This window comes from Cheilinus undulatus, linkage group 2, assembly GCF_018320785.1.
Source record: "Cheilinus undulatus linkage group 2, ASM1832078v1, whole genome shotgun sequence".
Classification (NCBI taxonomy): domain Eukaryota; kingdom Metazoa; phylum Chordata; class Actinopteri; order Labriformes; family Labridae; genus Cheilinus; species Cheilinus undulatus.
In genome coordinates, this window is record NC_054866.1 from 49,353,564 (window position 1) to 49,377,555 (window position 23,992).

The 23,992-nt window shown below is 38.5% G+C and overlaps 1 protein-coding gene across 1 annotated transcript in view; it reads right to left on the reverse strand.

Moving 5' to 3' along the window:
- Positions 1-1,471: 1,471 nt before the first annotated feature.
- Positions 1,472-23,992, reverse strand: part of sae1 (SUMO1 activating enzyme subunit 1) — a 28,521-nt gene continuing 6,000 nt past the window's right edge. The window contains exons 4-9 of the mRNA XM_041807915.1: positions 17,513-17,658; positions 16,765-16,867; positions 14,423-14,528; positions 6,105-6,249; positions 5,701-5,770; positions 1,472-1,744 (exon numbers count right to left, since the gene is read on the reverse strand). Of these exons, the coding sequence (XP_041663849.1) occupies positions 1,652-1,744; positions 5,701-5,770; positions 6,105-6,249; positions 14,423-14,528; positions 16,765-16,867; positions 17,513-17,658 (663 nt within the window). The 3' untranslated portion in view covers positions 1,472-1,651. The remainder of the gene's footprint in view (positions 1,745-5,700; positions 5,771-6,104; positions 6,250-14,422; positions 14,529-16,764; positions 16,868-17,512; positions 17,659-23,992) is intronic.

Here is a 23,992-nt window from a genome sequence, read left to right on the forward strand (position 1 = left end):
GGGACAAAGACCTTAATTTTTGGAGACATGTTCTGTGGTCTGACGAAACTAAAATTCAACTTTTTGGCCATAATGACCATCATTACATTTGGAGAAAAAAGGGGGAAGCTTGCAAGCCTGAGAACACCATCCCAACTGTGAAACATGGGGTTGGCAGCATCATGTTGTGGGGTTGTTTTGCTACAGGAGGGACTGGTGCACTTCACAAAATAGATGGCATCATGAAGAAAGAACATTATGTGGAAATACTGAAACAACATCTCAAGACATCAGCCAGGAAGTTAAAGCTTGGGCACAAATGGGTTTTCCAAATGGACAATGACCCTAAGCATACTGCCAAACTGGTTACAAAGTGGCTGAAGGATAACAAAGTCAATGTTTTGGAGTGGCCATCACAAAGCCCTGATCTCAATCCCATTGAAAATTTATGGGCAGAGCTGAAAAGGCATGTGCGAGCAAGGCGGCCTACAAACTTGGCTCAGTTACACCAGTTCTGCCAGGAGGAATGGGCCAAAATTCCTGCAAACTATTGTGAGAAGCTTGTGGAAGCATATCCAAAACAATTGACCCAAGTCATACAGTTTAAAGGCAATGATACCAAATATTAATGAAATGTATGTAAACTTCTGACTTTCAAGAAAATAATAAAAAATGGTCTAAAAAATGATCTCTCTCATTATTCTGGCATTTAGCGAATAGAAATAATTTTGGGAATCCTAATTAACCAAAAACAGGAAAAGTTAAATCTGATTTAATGTTAGACAGTGAGAAAAAAAAGTTTATGTGCCTTTTTATATAGTGTATGTAAACTTCTGGTTTCAACTGTATGTGGATTTTCTCCAGGTATTCCAGATTCCTCCCACAATCCCAGATCAATTAAGGGAGTCCCAGACTCCTTCAATCAGGGAGACTTCCATGAGACAGGACACCATTCTGGTAAATCTCCCAGAATAAGTCTCTTGGTGGTTGCCAGTAAACATTGAACATGTGAGCAGGCCTTCAGTTGTCAGTGATCAGCAGAAGATGGTGGGTCCAGCACCGGGCTGAAAAAGCCTGAGAGACCCTGGAGTGTCAGTCAGATATATCTGACCAGAATCCAAGAAGGGCAGAACTGGACGGTGTGAGACAGAGTGTCTCGTCACATTTAACCCCTGTCAAGTAGCAGCATGACAGTGAGGTACAACTCAGCAGGCTTCGTCATTCAAAAAGCTTGGTTAAATAGATGGAAAAACACACAATCCACCAGATATCACTGACAGTATAAGGACAGAGGCATATGTGTGAAAACCAGAATTTTTAACCTGCTTAAATCTTTTTAGGTGTGATGTCAAGAAATAAAAGCATAGTAGTTTAAAGTGTAAACAAGGTGCAAGATGATGTAGATTACTGTAGGAACTATCAAACTATAAATGAGACCAACTGGCATGAAGCAATGTGTTCATGTTGAATAAATCCAGGGCCATAGAGAGAATCATTTTCAAACAATGTTTTATTAGCAAATGTAAAAAATAACGCAACAGTTTACTTGAGATCCAACAACAAAAACAGAAAACAGATTTATTTTATGATTCCTGGAACAAGAAGTGATATAAATAATCTGACAGAGCAAACCAGAGAGACAGAAGTTTGCTTTCTGTGTGTAAAATAGGTTTTAATTTGGTCCAAAGTAATCGACCACGCCATTTCCTTTACGGCCGTCGAAGAAGAAGAAGTTCTTGTGAGGAGGGTCTCTTTTGGACAGAGCCTGAAGCAGAAACAGAGAGACAGAAAGAGAAGAGATAAAGGATGATTCATCCAAAAGGTCAGACTGTTATTAAATGTCTACTTTCTTATTTGGTTAGACATCGTTTGATTAAATCACCTCAACAAGAAAAAAAACATTATTATACATCCACTGAAATGTATTATCATCTACAAGTTACAATTTTTAAAATAAAAACTTTAACAAAATGTTTCGGCAAACTTTAGCCAGCCTTCCAGGTATTCTGAGCCTCAAATTCTTCATAAACATTTCAACTTCATCTCCAACTACCTGAAGTATCTTTAAAGGTTGTCAAAAATGTTCATACTTTGATTTTCAGGGTCGATATCCATACTAATAATTAGAAGTGCATGTGACCAATAACTGATATTTGCAACTGATTTGCATTTAAGACAAAGAGAATGTACCTAACATGGCAAAAGTAAAACTGCATGCAGGAAAATTAATAATTTATCATGAGCTCTGTCAACACTAGAAACAGCCAAGAGCAACACTGTAGAGGCAGCAAACAAGAAGTGATGCCACACACTTTCTGTGTCCCTACCACCCAGACTTTAGTTTTGATTGGCTCGAATTTGTGTGACATCAAGCCACTCAGACGGTTCTGTTGGCAGGAAATTAGGCGAGATTGTAGAGAACTGAAGACAAACCTTGCAGTGAAGCCAAAGCAGCACACCCTTGAATTCAATGCTTTTGCTGATTATCAGTAAATAAAGAGTTGATTTGATAATTGGCTAAAAGCCAAATAATTCCATCAATAATCGGCCACGCCGATAATCTGTCTGCCTCTACTTTTGATACCATGTGTTTCATATGACAGGGTTTTCATAATTAAGATCAATCAGTGCCAAAGCTTTAAGGAAAAAGGTAGGAACACTGTACAGTAGGACTGGGCAATATCTTATCATTTGCGATAAATCTTTAAAAAAAAAAAAAAAAAAAAAAAACTGTCCACGATGAGAAAATGGTGGTCTCCAATAATAATGATAACTTCTAGTTGATGACGTCTGTGCGACCCTTGCGAAAACATACGTCATCAACTGCAACGAACTCGCAGCTCCCAAACCTCACATAGACAGCGTTTAGGAAAGGGCAGGGCCTTTGAAAAAACACTTGGAGGGTGACTGGATGAACGTTCTGTCTGTCACATCTTTACAGGCTAATCAGAGCAAAAACATGTGACGTAGCCGCTACCGAGGAGTAAACTCCTTAGAGACCTGAATGATGCGAACCATGGCAACTGTGGACATGTCAGTACATGACCTTTGTCGTTTTTGTAAAGAAAACAACTCACTGCTGTTTGTTGTTCTTCTTTTGACAAAGAAATGTCAAATTCTGATAAAACTGGCGCTTTAGCAGCATCCACGCTAATCTCTTCAGCCATAACTCCACTGGCCTCTTGTTGCTGTTTGCTTATGTCACGACTCCACCGTGCCTCAAAGTACTGCCCCTCAACGCTGATTGGTCCTGTCACTTTCTAACCGGGGCCAAACGGTCCAGACGGGAACTTTGCAAGATAGATTTGCCAGTGAGAAACACAGAAACAGGAGTATCCATCTGTTTTGCAAGGTTAGGAGCTACCTGCTACCTTTATTTACATTTTAATAGTGCATCACTGTTTCATTTTCAGTGATCTTGTTTGTAATTTTAATGTTTCTTACTTTATAGTATATATATATAATACATTATATTGTATTTGCACTCGTTGTTACAAAAAGCCCCTGAAAGACACGGCTGGGATTGTTTCTGCTGTTTGCACTATTTTTGCAAAATTGATTCGTGCCATGATAAATAGATGCAGAATCTGAGTTTACATTCCATACTGTTTGATAATAACCATTATTGAGCCCCCTTCAGAAACCAAATAGCTGATGTCACTCAGGCCTCATCCAATATTTTCTACAGTCTATGGCCAAAATGCATCCTGGGATATGTAGGCACTGCTGGCACTGAGTAGAATTAGAGCTCCGCCCTCTAGATCAGAGATACACAGAGGAATTAAATGATTAAATCGACTACATTTATCATCAACAACGACTGAACATCCACAGAAAACACAGACAGAAATCTCTTCAAAGTCGTCAGCAGTTCAGACGTCTTTGTATGAGTGAAATCAGTCAGATTAACCCGGCCAGACACCACTCTGCCAGTTACAGCAGATTTCATCATCATCATCATCATCATCATGGGGATGGTAAGTTGGTCTGTTGCCAGTATAATGCAGTCTGATTCTTTCCCGTCTGTCCCCTCCTTCTCTCACACTCTCCCCCTCTCTTCTCTGAACTGAACTTTACCTCATCTGAGGTCAGCATGCACACAGTGCAGTGTAGTCTGTGAAATTAGGTATTCAGGTCACATACTGGGAAAACTTTCTGCGTTAGACTATGTGCATTAAATAATTATGCTGTTTTTAACTGTGAGGGGAATCTCAAACAGTCCTAAGGACCTCCATGAACAGACGGTCTGTGAATCCCATCAGAGGAAAATCATGAACTCACTCATCAAGGTCAGACATCAAAGTCTAATTTAAGAACTTTTCCATAATTCAGCAAAAACAGCGTAATATCCAACAAAAACAAAGTCATCACATGACATAAGAGGAGTTATGATTCAAAGCTGAAACTCCAGTAAGCTTAAAGATCAAGCTTTATGTTTCTATGACCTGGATGACTAAAAACATTCAAGAGGCATATTCACTCTCAGACATGATGTGCTCATTGTTAATGAAGAAATGGGGTCCAGTTCTGATAAAACTACTGCTAAAGCTACATCTGAACTGGTCTCTTCATTGGCCACCATTGTTTACAGGTCTGCAGTTAAACAAAACCCCAACCATAGCTGCCACCTCATTCTCCTAAAATGACACTGATTGGTCCATTCATTCTCAGACCGGACAAAGTGTTTCAGCTTGAAGCCTTGCAAGATGGTTCACTGAGATGACGGACATGAAATCTATCTAATCCATCAGCTTTACAAAGTTAAGGATGTGTAGGAACCCTGAAGTATCACTTAACATTTTTAAAAACTGTACTTTACTGTCCTGAGTATCAGCATAAGGTGGTACAGACAAGGCTTGGATGCATGTTATCAATAGTTATACTGTACTTGTATTATACTCAAAATCTGAATAAACTATTGTCACTGCAACCTGGTACAGATTTGTCAATATCTAAAATGCAGTACAAATTGAAAAAGTGCAATTCTGTTGTGAAATCCATTGTTGGTAGTTTGCAAAGCTGAAATTCAGCTGCATTGTTGACTTCTACTTTCAGTTGTAAAGTGTGTCATAGTGTATAAAAAACACCAGACAAAAATGTTTACAAGGTAAACAACATGATTTTTATCATGAGGTACTTTAAGAGTGTGACTAATTTACCAACATGACTTCATTTTTTTACTCTAAAATGTGAAAAGATCGCATCAGTTCAGCCTTGAACTTGTTTCTCTAAGCAGACAAACTGTTGACATGTTGTTACGTAGTCACTTGTATCTAATGGATTTCAAATGGTCCCATATTTTTATGCAACCGTGCATTATCAATGAGGTTATTATTTTCAAAATAAAATTGTTTCTTTTGTCATGAGGCTGCAGTCAGAGCATCACACTGTTTTTCTCTGTGGTCACATTAAAAATCTTCTCCACACAGAGCCGAGCCACCGTCTCTCTGAAGCTGACCCAGAAACCAGCTGAGTGGCCACCTGTCAGCTGACGGACTCACTCAAGCACCAGACTGGACTTCAGCTTTCACTACAGCAGAGCGGATATCATATCATAACTGAATATGCATTGAAATACATTGGTCATGCATTGGAATGATATATATTTCAGGCTATATTCCTAACTTGAATGAATCAATAGCGCTAACTTCAGTTTTGATGCTCCTTTGTAACTGCAGAGATTCACTGATTTTCTGAAAGATTCCTAAAATTAAAAATTACCTTTACAATGTCCTGCCCCAGAACTCCTCCCAAAACAGCACACACTGGAGACAACTCAGAGAAGCAGAAGCTGAGGACAAACAGTACACAGAGAAGAAGCTGAGAAATGCAGAAATTTACATTTAAAAAAATCTTCTGCCTGGCTCAGCTGCCAGGCAGAGATGAACTAAAGGACGCTTCAAAGGCAGTGAAGGTATGGGTTTTGTTTGGACAGTTTATAATCACTAATGGAGACAGACTATGCTAATGTAGATATGCAGGTAAAGTGGGGAAAGTGTAGCTGGAAGCGTATGTCATCTTGCTCCTGAATATTATGATCTGTTGAATTACTCATGAGCCTCTCAGTCAGATTATTTCTGTCTCTCACTCATTGAAGTCAGAAGACAAGTGAAGATGCTTCATACCTCACAAAGTCATCGTTCAGGAGGTCGCCTCTAACTGCCAAAGCCTCCAGGACATCATCACGGATCTGTTTCAGGAGCTCACTGTCCTCCGCAAAGGATTGTGGGTCGGGGTCACGGCCTTTGTCTGTGCGAAACTTGAGCAGAACTGAGGAGACGGATAAAGGGCAGAGAGGATGTAGAGAGGGAAATAAAGAACTGTTGAGAGGCTGGAAACAAGTCTGAAACATTTTTCTGGAGCAATATTTTCCACATACTGTAATCTGCAGCGCTAATGCCATTCATATAATTTCATCACGCATTAAGCGAGTGCCACACTTAATTATCATCTCACGGAAAGACGCCCTGTCTCGTCTGCTGCTTTCTTTTAACATGATAAGATCAGCGTGTGGTTGCACCATCAACCATTTCATACGTATATGTACATCAAATTAAAATATGCATGTAACGGTGCATGCAACAACACTGCACACAAACACCTGCACATGTTCAGTGAGGAAACATTAGGCTTAAAAAAAAAAAACAAAAAAACAAAAACTCTTTCCGGAGTCGGCTGCAGGGTCGACTGAGAAATCAAAAAACTTGCACTTTATTTGGTCATAAACAAGATTTCAAAGAATAACAGACTTCTCTAACGCACGCACATCAGCACCTCGCCCCCACATTTCCTGTTCGTCCATTAACTTCAACCACAAGAGGAAGTCCTCCCACGGCCATTTCCACCACTGTGGCACACACAAACACAAACTATAGTAGTGAATCACTTTAGCACCCCAGCTCTGCCCTTTATCATTTACACTTTCTGAGTAGAAAGTAGAAAGTTGAAAGCTGGCACAAATGGCATCATTCTCAGCCAAAATAAAATAAAAGCAGTTTCATAACAGTGTCTATTAATGAGAACATGGATGGAACAACGATCGTATCTCTAGGCCCACATATGTAGAGCCAGTGTCACAAAATAAAGTGGAAAGGAAATGTACCAGATTACCCTGTATGTTGAAACTGCAGAAGAAGGTCAAATACAATAGGTCAAACATGATAGACTTTATGCTGTCTGTTTTCCAGCACATTAGATGATAATGGTTGTATTTGAAAACAAAGGCCCTTTTGCAACACATTTTGGGTTCAAAATGACTGATAGGTACAAACATTTTGGGCTGTAAGGGCTGAAAAATAAACAAGCTGAAGCCACTCATCCAACTAAGGTGCTTGTTTTGTCAATGACAGGCTCATACAGTTATTCTATTATCTATCATTGAATGAATAAGGAACCAAACACAAATAAAACCTCATTTAAAGAGTAAGAGTATTGTGTTCAAAGAGGAAAGGCTGCGACATTGATGTTTCAGGCTCCATAGAAAAAAATTCCAGGAATGTATAATATTGGATTTTTGCAGATATGCCAGTATTTAGAAATTAATCTAAGCCAAAAAAAAAATCAAAACAGTATGAGTATAAACCAAACCTACTTCAGCCACTCACTTTTTGCTGATGAACATTAGCTGGCTGAGTTTAAAACATCCCAACTTTATTCAGATTTTTACAGCTATTAAAAGTCCGTATTTACTTACAATACAAGCCCAAATTTACAGCTGATTAAGTCCATATTCACAGAAAAAAGGTTACATTTACAGACCATACAGGCCCATAATTACAGACGATAGAGGCCCATGTTTACGGACCATACAGGCCCAAATTTACAGACGATACAGGCCCATATTTACGGACGACACAGGCCCATATTTACGGATGATACAGGCTCATATTTACGGACTATACAGGCCCATATTTACAGACGATACAGGTCCATATTTACAGACGATACAGGTCCATATTTACGGACAATACAGGCCCATTTTTATGGACAATACAAGCTCATATTTACAGACGATACAGGCCCATTTCTACAGACGATACAGGCCCATATTTACAAACGATACATGCCCATATTTACAGACCATACAGGCCCATATTTACAGACGATACAGGTCCATATTTACGGACAATACAGGCCCATTTTTTACGGACAATACAGGCTCATATTTACAGACGATACAGGCCCATTTCTACAGATGATACAGGCCCATATTTACAAACGATACATGCCCATATTTACAGACCATAAAGGCCCATATTTACAGACGATACAGGCTCAAATTTACAGAAGATACAGGTCTATAGTTCTAGATGATTCTTGTCTTTATCAACAGACAAACAGGCTCATTCTTACAAATACTACTTGCCCATATATAAAGCCATAATGGATAATAGTTCCAGCTGATACAGGTTTAATTTACAGATGAAATAGGGGATGTTATTATTGTGAGAATTTTTCATATCTGCCCGACTCTGAGAGTCAGTTTAGGTAAATCAACTCTGAATTATGATTAAGAAGGGCTGGCAATCCCAAATTTTAAAATTTATAACTATACTGTTCAATCTAGATTCTTGGCACAAATGTTTGATAAGGACTCTCCCCCTACATGGATTGACATAGAAATAGGGATGAGTTCACAGCCAGCTGTATACATGGGGTTAAAAATTCAATTACATCTTTAACTAATAATTCTTTTCTATTTCACAGTCCAAATTTGGTCCAAAACGACTGAATGGTCTGAACTGGGAAGACCCCTGTCTCAGAAAGATAGTCTTTAACTAATGTTTTTTCAACTCCAATTTTTTTATTTCATAAGTGTGAATTACAAGGGCAGGTGGACCTTGCCCACTCTGACATCTGTGGAGCGATTGCCTTACAGTGACCAGCCATAACCTAAAAGTGTTTCTAAAATGGATGAAGCTCTTTTCTTTTAAATAGCGATAGCAGACTTTGACAGTTCCAGGCTTGGCTGGGAGAAAGACCTGGAGCTGAAACTGGAACTGAACTTATGCAACAGATGAAGAAACTCCAGATGCAGATTAATACAATTGAATTTTCTGCATCAACTTTATATGACCCCACATAAACTGCACAGATACAACCCCAACCCCTTTGTTTTAGATGTGGCTCAGAGGAAGGAACATTAATCATTCAACCTGGCAGTTCTTTTCACTTCAGAGGTTCTGGCAGGAGGTTGTGATGTTATTCCACGGTGTTGTCTTTCCCAGTGGACTCTCAGGTCTTTCAAAACACTACTCTGAACAGTAAGGACGCTAATGAACTCAGAAATTCTGCTTGCCATTGCTAAAGAATTAAATTAGAGAGCAAATCTCTCTATAATTGTAGGATTGTGGCTTTCTGAAGTTAGCAGCTCTATACCTTTAGAAAAAATAACATTTCACCAAAGGAATCACGGCATCTTTCAAGATTGAAATACCACGAGTTTTCCCATAAGAGTACAGGTGATCCCTTATAACCTGTTTGGATCGCTCAGACTCACTGTCTAGTTCCCATTGTCTGTCAAGTATGTTGTCAAGTACGTTTTGTATGTTATTTTTTGTATTGTACTTATTCTTATTTTATAGTTTCTGTTTGTCAAGAAAAAACTGAATTATCATCGACATGAGTCTTCAGAGCCTTTACTCAGTACTAAGTTGAAGCACCTTTGGCAGCAATTACAGCCTTGAGTCTTTTTAAATATGACACAACAAGCTTCACACACCTGGACTGGGGGATTTTCTGCCATTCTTATTGGCAAATCCTCTCAAGCTCAGTCAGGTTAGATGGAGACCGGCTATCTCCAGGGCTCCAGAGATGTTCAGAGGGTTCAAGTCAGGGCTCTGGCTGGGCCACCCTAGGACATTCACAGTTGTCCCTAAGCCATTCCTGTGTTGTCTTGGCTGTGTGCTTAAGGTCACTGTCATAGGGTGAACATTCAGCCCAGTCTGAGGTCCTGTGTACTGAGGAACAGGTTTCCATTGAGAATATCTAGTCGCCCGGTCCCTTCTGCTGAAAAACATCCTCACAGCATGATGCTTCTACCACCTTGCTTCACTGTTAAAGGGGACATATTATGCAAAAAAATAACCTTTTCAGGCTTTTCTAACACACATCCATTTCCTGAGGGGGCGGAGTCAGACAGCTCATTAACATTTAAAGCCACAGAAAAAGCTCGTTCTGAGCAGGGCTAAAACAGAGGGCTTTTTAGACACACAGAAATCCAATACTGGAGTGTTTTTTTCAGCAACAAACTTCACAGGCATGTTTTGGGGACCTCTGAGACCAATATAGACTTGTCTTTAAAGGATAAAATATGTCCCCTTTAAGTTGGTATTGGGCAGATGAAGTCTCTTATTTTCTCATACTAGCCTAAATTTTTCCCATCAGGCTGCTGTAGAAGAAAAAAAAACAAACAAACCAAAGCAGAAAAAAGTTAAGATTACACACACACACACTCAATCACACATGTTCTGCGGTTCTGATCATCCGACTGTTCCTAGTGAGACAGGAAGCAGTTGTAACAGAGGAAGAGCCACTTCCTCATTGGTTGCCCCAAAACAACAACCGCTAGCTCCATTTATAGAAGCAGTGAAGGAATAATAACCCTCCCTCCTGTCTTTCATTCACGAATTAAAAAAAAACCAACTAAACATTTTTCCACTCAGATATTAACTCCTCTTATAAAAAGGGCGAGGCTGCAGTGGTGTGGGGGGGTTCAGGTGGGAGGGATTAGATTGAAGGTCAAGGACAAGATGTTCAAAACAGACACGTGGGTGGAAAAATACAGCCCTTTAAAGTATTTCACACTTAGCGGACCTAAAATTAAAAAGCAATTAATGTGCTTTTTCACCTCATCGAATCACAGTACCTAACCCCTAACAACAGTTTTACACTGGCTCTTCTGTTTGTATAAAAAGCTTGAAGATCCCGGACTGATAAGGTTAAGATATGACTTCAAAATAAATCTTCAAACATGTTTCTAATGCATGCTTCTTGATTGTAAAGCTTTAAAAATGGTTTCCCATGGTTTTATTCTGTCTTTATTTAGTCAACAGTATTAAGTAGTAGTTTACCTTTTGCAAAGAAATCCTGGACCAGAACTGACCGATATTTCAAGTTTTACATGATTTAGAAAATGATAAAAACTTTCTGAATGATTTTGTTTAATTTGTTGTATAGTTACTGGAGTTGTTGTGATCTAATAAATTAATGCACAAGAAACATTACTCACTGTAAAAGAACAACCTATTAATTATTTTCAATTTAACTCCTGCTTGTCTGTCTGTTGTCTTGTAGGTGTCAGGCTGTTCTCTGTTCTCTGTTCAATGCACATGACTGGTCATGGACAGCCTGTGGTGGAAACTAGCGTGTGGAGGGTGAGGATGGTGCAGGGCAGGTGACAGAAGGAACAATAACAACCCTACAGAGAAGGTCATCGCACATAAATAAACCTGAAAACAGGAAGTCACCTTTCATATTTTACTTCAAGGGTTAAACCGTTCCTTTGGGTTAACGATCCCAAACATTTGACATTTGGTCACGCATGATTATCTGTGTGAAGCCACTTGTAGTTTGCTCTGGTTAAAATCATGGACCAATCCATCATACTGTTGCATAATATGTCAACTTTGGCCTATGCACACGAACAAGAGGACCAAAGTTGTGATGTAAGAGGAAAATGCCCTCTAATTGGTTGGAATTTTCAGTTATGCAACTCTATACTTCAACCTGAGATAAATACATGCCAAACAAATAATTATGGGTCACAATTAAAGATAAATAAATAACATTTTTTGAAAAGAGCACCAGTTCAGTTCAATCAGTGAAGCAGGATCCCATTTACAGAGGCTATAGTTCTTTGCACACTGGTCCCAGGATCAAATCCAGATTCTGGCGCTGTTTGGTGTGTGTCTTCTAGGGCTGAACAATTTGCAAAAATAATCTAATTGCTATTTTTTTTCCACCAATATTGCGATTGCGATTTAATATACGATTATTTTTAGGTTCCTCATCTTATATATTTTTTAATAAATACAAGCAAGAAATCATTATGAATTATAATGAACACACTATTACATATTATATGCTAGGGAAAATGATTTAAAACAAATGTCTAATTGTGATTATTTTGGCTTGATATCTTTTGCTATATTGAAGGGAATAATCATTTTCATGTCAATCGCATTTTAAATAAGAAAAACATATACATTAAGTAAAGCAGTTCTAAATAATGTGAATGTTTGCATTATGTGCATAAAATCTCTGCTGCAAAAAAGTATTGAAGAAATTTTGCAATTTTTGCGATTTGTACATTGCAGCAGGCTATATTGCGTGGATCTAATTTGCGATTAATTGCCTAGCCCTAGTGTCCTCCCCTAATGTCTCTCCCCATACAAGCCCAAATTTACAACTCCCTTGTCTCTCTTCAGATGTCCTATCAAAATAAAAGCAAAAGCTCAAAAATAATCTTTAAAAAATTGCATAAGGAGTATTAATTATCTCAATTGCTTTATGTTTCAAATCCAAGTCAAAGTCAATGTGATAACTTTACCAAATTACATTGATTACATCCAGCTGCACTTACTGAACAACAGCAGAAGATGATTTTAAACTGGAGAGATAAAAAAAAAAACTAGTTTATGTAAAAGAGAGACATACTGAGCACACTGTGTGTTTAACAGTGAGGGGCAGAGTGAATGGAGGATATGTGTTTATTAATCGATTTCAGATCAAGTTATTCCTCCAAAAAAGATCAATAATTGACTATTAAAATAAGCCAAGGTCAAAGTCTACGTGTTGGGAAGGCTGGATGTTCATTACCTTTGTAATATTTCTCATACAGCCAGCAGCCTCAGAAGTAGAAGAAACATTTTTTTTAAAAATCTTTACACAGTTGTCACCAAAGAACCATCAGAACTGCCTGTGGTTTTCAACACATACTGATCTGGCTTCGGGTGCTGGTTTGATTTGAAAAAGCTCAATACGTCCTGAGTTAGGTTGGACTGAGATCAGTTAATGTACCACTACACAGACAACGGCACCACAGTCCAAAGAAAAGCAGACCGAGACTCACCTTTGAGACTTGGATTTAACTAACAGCTTTACACCAGCACAAATGAACTACACTAACGTGGGAACTGTGGGACGTGGGACTTAACCAAACCAAACCAGGTGAAGCACCCTAATTTCAAAAAGCTCCTGTCTTTATTCATTTTTTTAAAGATTGTGATCAAACAATTCAGCACACTTCATACCAAAGTTGTCAGTGTGTGTTCAGTAAAAATTGATCAGCTTTGAGAGTCAATGAGCTGCGACTCTGAGTGGCCCTGCGGAGTTCCTACACATTTTCAGTTTCAAATTTCTGATCTTTTTTAGACCTTTCGATATATTTGTTATTTCAGATCAGTCCTCTATAGGAAAATATTGTTTGTTTCTTTCCTACCTTCCTACACAGAAATCTCAGAGGACCTTTTGTTCATTTAAAGTATAATAGTGCTGACAAATTAATACTTTAACTTATTTTTGATTCTCAAAATGACAAAAATAAAAACTAATGGTCAACATTCAACAATAACAGTTCTGAACAGATGTCTACACCAAGCTTTTTAAAGCTTTAAGCTTTTAAAAACCAATTATCTAATTGGGTTATGTTGAAAACGCTTATTATATCAATTTTAACTGCCAGAGTAAGATTTTTTTCTGTACCGGTTGATTGTAAAAACTGAAAACGAAATATAATGACCAAAACCAGGACTCATAGTGCTGATACATGTAAATATCTGTCTATGTGTTTGATACATGATGCATCCCCAATTATGAATACATAAGCCTCAAATAAGTAGGGGTGGGAGAAAAAAATCGATACGGCATAGTATCTAGATATTTTTCCTGGTGATACATCATATCCTCATCCACCAAGTATTGAATTTTTCAAATTAATTACTAATACAAACTGCAATCTATGATAATGGAAAAAAAAAAATCAATTGTTTGGACGATTTTTTATCCAGTGAGGTCTGCAGAAGTGATGGTCATAGAGCAGGAGAAAGTCAGTACAACAAACATGGCAGCACCAGGGGAAGGACATTAGGAATGCAATCAGGGCAAGAACGAGATGGACATGAGGTTTGCAAGAAGTACTACATGAAAATAAAATATTGCGAAAATACGACAAACATGAGGGCAAGACCAATGCTAAATCAGCTAAACAGTTGAAAAAAATGGTATAGATTGCAATATATGGTATCGCAATACTCACAGTATGGAAAAATGCTTAAAATTGCAATAATATCAAATTGCGACCCAAGTATCATGATAATATCATTTCGTGGGGCTACTAGTGATTCCCACCCCTATAAATTCAGGGCAAAAAACATCAATGTCTGTCTTCAGCAGCATTTCTTAAACATTCTGCTTTTATAGTATAAAATCATGCTTTATGTACCGTGAAGCAGGAAGTAATCCACTGGTGTTTTCTTGAGGCCAGCTTTGGCCTTCTCAGTCGTCCAGTCCACCTCCAAAGCTTCCTTAAGGGTGCAGAAGCTCATCGTCTAATTGGTTGGAGACAAAACAAACAAACAATCAAACAAAAAATAAGCTTCTGTTGTTCATTTGATGGGGGGGGGGGCATTTTTTGGATTATTTAATGAAATTATTAAATCTATACATGGATGTCCAGGTGCATTTAACAATATAATATCATGTAAAAGTTAATTTTATGAACTCATAGTTTTATGCATTTTTTGCATTTTAAAATGCAGAATTAGTATTTAATTAATTAATTAACCAGCATGTAAACCCGTTTATTTCTAGGGTTAAAAACCGGCTGTTTAACATGTGTCCAGACGCGACTTCCGGCCTTCCTGCAGCCAGACTTAAGTGGACACTTGCTGTATTGCAATTTTTGCACTTCTGTATTGGCTTCATTTTTCAGGACTGGAGGTTGCCGCTTGCGTGAGCCTTCCAGTCTCAGCAAGCTATTGCCAGTGTTGCCAGATTGGGCGGTTTTACGGTGGCTTGTGTGGGTAAAAATGGGCTTTGGTGGGTTGATGTAATTTGGGCTGGCTTTAATTAAGTTTGACGGGTTTTGAAATGCATCTTAACAGACTGGATTACATTCTTAATTGTTTTGTTTAGTTAAGAAAAATGACAGTTATGACAATGAGGGACAGCAGCAAACTGACAGCAGCCCTTTTGAAGCCTGCCAGTCACTCTGAGTGTCCTGTAGAGTTCAATGGGGGGAGCCGTGTTGTGATTTGAGAGCGAGTGCGTGCGAGAGATGGGTGTGCACGTCGGGCCGTGTTTGTTTGTATGTGTGCATGTGCGTGCTATTGTACAGGAAACTGATACAAAATAAACAAATAGTTGAACGCTTCAGTATTAAACATTATAGTTAGCAAAACATTCTGGTGAGAGGAGTTATGAATTAGCCTCATGTTATTGTATTGCAAACCCAGCTGCCACATACGCGGATGGAGACAGATGTTATGATCAGATGTTTCTGTGCTCTTCATCGTGTTAGAGTAACCCCCAGCATTAACAGTGACATATCAAATACAATCTTGCCCGTTTCCTGTAAAATGTAATAATTGTGATGACAAGCCTATTTATCCCACTGTAAGTGGAGTGTGTGCATGAGTATAACGGGGCACAGATGTAAGCAAATTATATAGCTAGTTGATGTATCAACGATATGAAAGATCTGCTGTTTTTTGAGGAATAGAGTTGCAGTTGGTGAAATCAGTCTGATGTGATGTTGGACTGTTGTTGCTTTTCATTATTTACAGTTATTTTTGCTGTGCTTACGCTGTCAGTAGACTTTTATGGAGAACTGCACGTTTGTCAAAAGAAAAAGACAGCACTAAATATTGATTATTGGGCATTTCTTTGTGTATTCTGGCAGTTTTTGATCAGGTTTGGGGCTGGAACTATCACCTGTATTTCGTAACACTGCCGGTTGCTTGTGCCTACCTAGCAGCATTCAGAGTGGATATGTGGACTTATTTTGGCTTCCAAACATTACAGACAGTACAAACTTAGACAGAAGTCAAATCATTTGCAAGATAAATACTCACTAACAGCTAATGTGAAACGTAACGTGAAGCTACGGCTGGTCTCTACTCATGCAACCATAATCACGCAGTCATGTTGTGTTATTAGTAAGGACCTGACCTGTCTGTGTGTCGTTAGGAATGTAAAACATAATACGATTTAAAAAAACACTGGCCTGTAACGTCATGCCCTCCGCACAACACAGTCCATCAGTCTTTAAAGCTGGACATGAGGATCAGCTCATCTCCCATAGTCTCCCTCCACAGACACCTTGTTATTATGTGATGACATAAATACTGATACAACATGAAATATAAACTATTGGAGAAAAATTCTATACTGATTTATTACCCTATTCTTTAAAAAATAAAAATTCTGGCAGCACTTTAATTCAGTGCAACAAGTCTGGAAAATCCTCAGCTTCAGATTGCACAAAGACAGTTAAAATGCGAGATAATGCAAGGCCATGTATTTTTAATAGCTTTATTTGGTGTTGTTATACTCCATATTAACTTAAAATTGCAAAGTAGTTAAATATATACTGTGTATATAAATATTCATATACTGTATATATGAACCGATTGTGTGTGCTAAGACTTTTTAAGCTATGAAAGTTTTTCAAACCTTTTCCACTCCTGTGTCTTCATATTTTTTGAAGAGCTCCAGCATCTTCTTTAAAGATTTACAACTCTGACTTTTGAATTTTTTGTGCTCAATAGATCGTCTTCTTCTCACCTTTTTCACCATGGTGGTCTCATTGGCGTCAATTTTGGCCTTCTTCGCCTCTGGACCATCATTAGTATTTTCACTCGGCTTTGCAACAACTTTAGGTTTTTCCCTAAAAAGAGAGAAATGAGGAAGCTACATTATCAGAAAACATGGCAGACACATTTACCAATGGAAACATGTTCACAAAAAGGTGTAACGTTACCTTTTGGTACGTTACATTACACACTGGAGATTTTCTTTTTTACAAAAGCTGATGTGACTTGATCAGCTTTGGGGAAAAAATACCAATCAAGCTAATGACCATCTGAATTTTGACTCAAAAAAAAAAGTTGGTTCCCATGGACTTTCATACTGAATATCAATCTTTGGAGCAGAATTAAGCATGCTAATATCCCAAAAGCTGTTCAATCCAAGTCCTCCCATTAATGACAGCTAAACTGAGGCTGATTTTTATATATTTTACGGGTTTTCTTTGTTTAAAAAAAAAGAATAAATGGATGTATGGCCAGTTTGAGTGATAGTAGGTTTCTGCCGGATGTCTACACTGCATCCCTTGATCAAATTTAGGGAAGACAGTGACACACAAAATAAGAAACAAGCCAAGTGGCCAGATCACTGCTGCTCACTTCTTATATAAAGTCAGTGATTACAGCATTACATTTGTGTCTTTGTCACTCATCTACTCATTACGCCTGTTGTGTAACTGTGTGACTGTCACAAGTTAAAAACTGTTTAAAATTCTGCCCACACTCACTCCACATAGTTGTGCTCTGGGCCAAGGTTGCAGAACATGTAGCCATAGTAACCGTAGACGTCCCCACTGAAGAACATGGTTTTATTTTGAGAACAGAGCTGGTCGACCCTAACCATCAGATCTTTGGAGCAGCCTGTCAGACACACCTGAGGGATGAAGAACACAAGTACAGCTGGTCAGAAAAGCTTGATCAGTAATACCATCTATACTGGTGGATCAGGACCCAAAAGCCATTTTCAGCTCAGAAATAAATAGTTGGCAAAAAGTCTATGATGATGTGGTTTTATTCTGAAGGGCATGTCTCCATCTATTTGTTCCTGTACACCTTTTGCTCCAACTGAAGTCCTAATGGCCCCACTCCTCATTAAAAAAACATTTAGTTATGATTGAAAAGTGTAAGATGTTTAGAGCAAAATTAAGGAGGTGGTGGTAGGTCCTGACTCTCTACCATTTGTGAACCATGTTTCTGAAGAAACAGCAAAGGTTCAGTATTTGCCTTTACAGCTCTACTCTATGACAAGTATCCTGCAATTGAGCACAATTGCATTTAAATCTTGGAGATTTCTCATATCACTCAGGAATTTTCTTCTGGAAAATCCTTGTTCTAAGGGCTATGAACCCCACACACTTCACCCTACCCCTCCATTCTATCAAGGATCAGGACTTTCCAAAGAGGTTCATGCTGTCTCCATAAACCTTTATAAACGTTTTGTTTTCTTATTGATATACAAGTTAAGTTTTGTTTAGCTTGGCCAGTTTCCACTGCTTCCTTCCTGTAGTCTTTCTTTGAAGATTCACCTTGCTGTGGCGTGTCTTATCAGATGATCTAATACAGATTGGGTCATCCTGTCTGGTTTGCGGGAAATCACATAATGGACCGGGAAAACATCAAGGTTAATTGTTCAGAGAGCAAAAAATACCACTAAAGAATAAGGGGACGCCACTGAGATCTGAACATGGCGTATAAAACTGTGACAAGACAAAGGGGCTTACATGTTGACCCACACCAGGGATGCTGTCCTCAAGAAGCTGCCGGACAGTAAGAGGCATTGTGGTCCTGTCAGACCTAACACGATGGCCAAACTTAAATAAAATAAGCTCACAAGACACATCACTGCAACATCACATGATTCTTCTGAGGAAGACTACAGGAAACTAGCAGTAGAAAAAGTGTAGGGATGAGTGGAAGGGTCAAGGAGTGCACTGAAACTGAGTCAATGACTGAATTTTATGGCAGAATAACAAGGATTAATAGATGTGCTTCAGGAGTTAACATTAACATTACAGTTGGCCTGTCCTGGTTTTATTTTTGTGGTCCTCTTGTGTTCCTTCCTGAAATAATCAGTTGAAAATAAAGTGTTGTCTGTAAACATGCAACTAGAGCATCAGAGTGTGTGTTGTTAGTCAGCTGTACTCTGCAAGTATCCAGATGGACACTTTGTATTTCTTGATTGTATCCGTCTCTCTCTGTAATTAGATCCCTCGGATAAAAACTGTGACCACACTCCAACTGCTCCACTTTCATCGCCTTCCATCATCCTGCAGAGCTGCACAGACACATCGGAGGAAGCAGATAAAAGAGATGAGTGGTCTACAGCGGAGAGAGACAGACACCCCCCTCTGCTTTCTAGTTTTTACTTTTTTGACCAGCCCTCTCTGTCCCACTAACATCCATCTCACACCGTCCTCACTTCACTTCGTCCTACTTTTATCCTCCTCCGTCTTCCTCTCATAACACTCTCCCTCCCTCCTCCTGACGACCTTTACTTCACACCCCCTGAGGGAAGGAAAGCCGACAATTCAGACACAACAGACATAGAAAAAACCTCTCTGTTATTCTTCTGATGATATGTTAAAAACATTATTGCCTTCAGAGGGGATAGAAAGCTTTAATCCAGTCTATGTTTATACCTGCATGTGGAAGTGAATACCAAGTACTCAAAAAAGAAAATTTTGTTGTGTTTCCTATGAAGACCAAAACAAGGTTCCTAGACAGTTTATCCTAAGGGCCAAATTATGTCACGTTCATAAGCCGAGAGCCGAAACGTGTGACTTTTCTGCATCTGCAGCTGCACAGATAAGTTACTTTGGAGGTTGTTGCTCTGATAACCATTGTTTTGTAATCATAAGAGGAAGTGGTACAGTAATTCAGAACTCCTAAATGCTGCAAGGCAGTGATTCCCGAGTCGTGAACTGTGGACCAGGTCCAGCCCCCAAAGCTTTACACAACAAAACATTTATTGCAATTTTAGTAAGAGTAGAGCAAACGCAGTTGTGAGGACGTTTTCCCATTCCCCCATTTTTTATCACCTTATACCCCTATACCTTTTGTTTTACTGAGTTGCTTCAATTTTTCTTGCATAACCTCGGTAGAGGTATTAAAATTGTTTACAGAACCTCCAATACTCTACAAAGTTATTGTAAAATAATGCAACAGTAACATCAACAATAACTTTTATAGTGTAGTGAGGTATGCAGATAACTTGAGGATGTTTTGGCCCTAGAAATAACTAATAAATATAACTAATTACCCTAGTTACCATGACAATGACTCTACAGTCATAGAGTCACTCTAACAATCACTCAACAGTCACAGAGTCACTAACAATCACTCAGGAGTCACCGAGTCACTCTAACAATCACTCAACAGTCACAGAGTCACTCTAACAATCACTCAGCAGTCACAGAGTCACTCTAACAATCACTCAAGAGTCACCGAGTCACTCTAACAATCACTCAACAGTCACCGAGTCACTCTGACAATCACTCAACAGTCACAGAGTTGCTCTAACAATCACTCAAAGTCAGAGTCATTCTAACAATCAATCAGCAGTCACAGAGTCACTCTGACGACCACTCAACAGTCACAGAGTCACTCTAACAATCACTCAACAGTCACAGAGTTACTCTGACGATCACTCAACTGTATCAGAGTTACGCTGATATTCACTCAAAAGTCACAGAGTTGCTCTGACCATCACTCAGAAGTCTCAGTCTCTCTTACTATCACTCAACGGTCACAGATTCACTCCAACAATCACTCAAGAGTAACAGAGTCACTCTGATGACCACTCAACAGTCACAGAGTCACTCTAACAATCACTCAAAAGTCACAGAGTCACGCTAACAATCAGTCAACAGTCATAGAGTCACTCTGACGACCACCCAACAGTAACAGAGTCACTCTAATAATCACTCAACAGTCACAGAGTCACTCCAACAATCACTTAAGAGTAACAGAGTCACTCTGATGACCACTCAACAGTAAAAGATTCACTCTAACAATCACTCAAAAGTCATAGAGTCACTCTAACAATCAGTCAACAGTCACAGAGTCACTCTGACGACCACTCAACAGTCACAGAGTTGCTCTGACCATCACTCAAAAGTCTCAGTCTCTCTTACTATCACTCAACGGTCACAGATTCACTCCAACAATCACTCAAGAGTAACAGAGTCACTCTGATGACCACTCAACAGTCACAGAGTCACTCTAACAATCACTCAAAAGTCACAGAGTCACTCTAACAATCAGTCAACAGTCACAGAGTCACTCTGACGACCACCCAACAGTCACAGAGTCACTCTAATAATCACTCAACAGTCACAGAGTCACTCCAACATCACTTAAGAGTAACAGAGTCACTCTGATGACCACTCAACAGTAACAGAGTCACTCTAACAATCACTCAAAAGTCATAGAGTCACTCTAACAATCAGTCAACAGTCACAGAGTCACTCTGACGACCACTCAACAGTCACAGAGTCACTATAACAATCACTCAACAGTCACAGAGTCACTCTTACAATCACTCAATGGTCCCAGAGTCACTCTGATGACAACTCAATAGTCACAGAGTCACTCTGACAATCACTCAACAGTCACAGAGTCACTCTTACAATCACTCAATGGTCCCAGAGTCACTCTGATGACAACTCAATAGTCACAGAGTCACTCTGACAATCACTCAACAGTCATAGAGTCATTTTGATAATCACTCAAAAGTCACAGAGTCACTCTGACGATCACTCAACAGTCACAGAGTCACTAACAATCCCTCAACAGTCACAGAGTCACTCTGATGATCACTCAACAGTCACAGAGTCACTCTGACGATCACTCAACAGTTACAGTGTGGGGAAACTAGAACTTTATTTTAATAAGCACCTTTTCCCTGCTTAATGTAAAATTTTCCTTACTCTCTCTTACTGCTTAACTGCATCTCAAATATAATAAGAAGCTCACTGTGGTAAAAGCTTTACCTTATATGCATATTTGCACTGATTAATCTTCTTATTTTTAAAGTAATCTATCCACTCAAATACAGTAAGAAGGCCCTTTGTGGTAAAATATCTCACCTTATATGCATACTTGCACTAAACAACTATCTTACACTATCTTACCTACCACATGTAAATCTTCCCACATCCTAGCATACTTTATACTTCTGATTATGGTTAGTCAGCATTTTTGCACCCTTTGCACATCTTGCAACACACTATCAATGCACAAGGACATGTATATACTAGAAAAATATACCTAAAAAGAGATTGTACATATTCAAATCTGATGTTGTTCCTCTATAAAACACTGCTGTACTAAGCTGTAAGTTTTCTGACAGTTTTTGTTCTTATACAGGCAGATATGTATTTTTGCATTAAGTTGTATATAGGCTTATTTGTGTTCTTCTACCAAGACTTTTAATTGTTCTCTTTAAATTTTTCTGATTATTTTTTTGTTATAGTACAGTTTTTATTTTTAAATTTAAGTATGTGTTTTAATGTAATTATATTTCACTACTGGGTGGAAGTTCGTGTAAATTGGCTAATATAGGAGGGCGTTAAATGTAAGAGATGTCATGTGTCTGTAAGCTGCTACTTAATATGCAGTGTTGTAAAGGAAGGGAGGGTCACTCTATTTACCATACATTACAAAGCATATAGACAACATAACACAATATGCAGAATTAAAGAAACGGATTTTACTTGATTATCCTTTTGTTTTAACTAACAGGGATAGATTCCCCACACTGGTCCTCCAATATGGACACAAATTTTAAGAAAATAAAGGATCTGTAGTTAAACTTCATCAAAACACCTTACAGCATCAAAATATGTAATCTCTTAACTAAATATCATCTGTGTTTCCTGTTTGACTTTTCAGCTCAGTAAAAGTTTTTAACTGCCAACCAAAAATTGCTCCCTCTGTTTTTTTTTTCTCCTGAAGGTGTGACTGTGTCATTTATACTCTCCTCCACCCACTAAACACAGCTGTAAATCCCACAGAACCATATAAGGCAAGCGCAGGCATTTAACAGTTTCTGTCCTCTGAGGCTAATTACATAACTTAGCAGTAGTAATGAAGATAAATAAAGACAAATTCAAATATTCAATAGAGAACAGAGTTGAGCTAATGCCAGTACTGCAGCAACATTTTGATAGAAATAAACGAGACAAAAGTTTTGCTGTGCAGCCTGACAGAGTAAACACGGAGAGCTTTGCATGTTTGACATGAGCTTCAAGTGACATCTAGTGGTCAGACTGGGTAATACAACGCCAACATACTGCCCCTCAAGCTATCACAGTTAAAGAACACCATTAGACGAAAGTAGCTGCAGACAACCTCACCAAAGAAGGATGACTGGACTGTTACTGCCAATGAAATGCAACACATGGAGAAACTACCAGCTCCCTCAAGACTGCAAGAGACTGCAAGTAAATATTTAATGTTACATCTTTTGTTATATAGAACAGTGCTTTTCTATATTTATAAGAAAAGTACTTGTACAGTGTGTATTTCAGCTGTATTTTTGTAATAAAAGTTAATCTAACAGCTCTTTTCCCCTTAATTGTTCTACTTTTATATTTTCCTACATTGTTCTTTGTAGAGATGACTCTCAAATCAATGCACTAAAGTTTGTACTGACTCTGTCCAGTACCTGTGCAAATGGCAATAAACATTGATTCTACTCTGAAACATTACAAAATACTGGAACAAATGGACATAAACTCGTATTACTTTGTACTGTTAGAGAAGGATTGGTGATTGGTCCAAAATTGCTTATACTTCAGATCAGGGGTGTCAAACTCAAGGCCTGGGGGCCAAATCTGGCAGGTGGAACAGTTAAATCCAGTCCGCAATATGATCTCATATTTCTGTTATAACCGGCCCATGAGGTCTGTAGATTTCCTCCAGTATAAAAATGTGAACTTATCATTGATGATTTAAGATATCCTTGTTAAGTCACAAAATCTTAAAAAGTAAGGAGTAAAAATATTTAGATAAGAAGTCAGAAATGTGGGGAAATAAAATTAATTTGCATTTTAATTTCACATTTTCAATACAGTATTTTGAGCGTTAAGATTCACAATTATAAAATTTAAGTAATATTTGGATCTTTTTAACCAATTATTTTGTATCTTATCTCATATTTTCAACTACAAACTTTGACTTTAATCCCATAGTTTGACCTTTAAGAC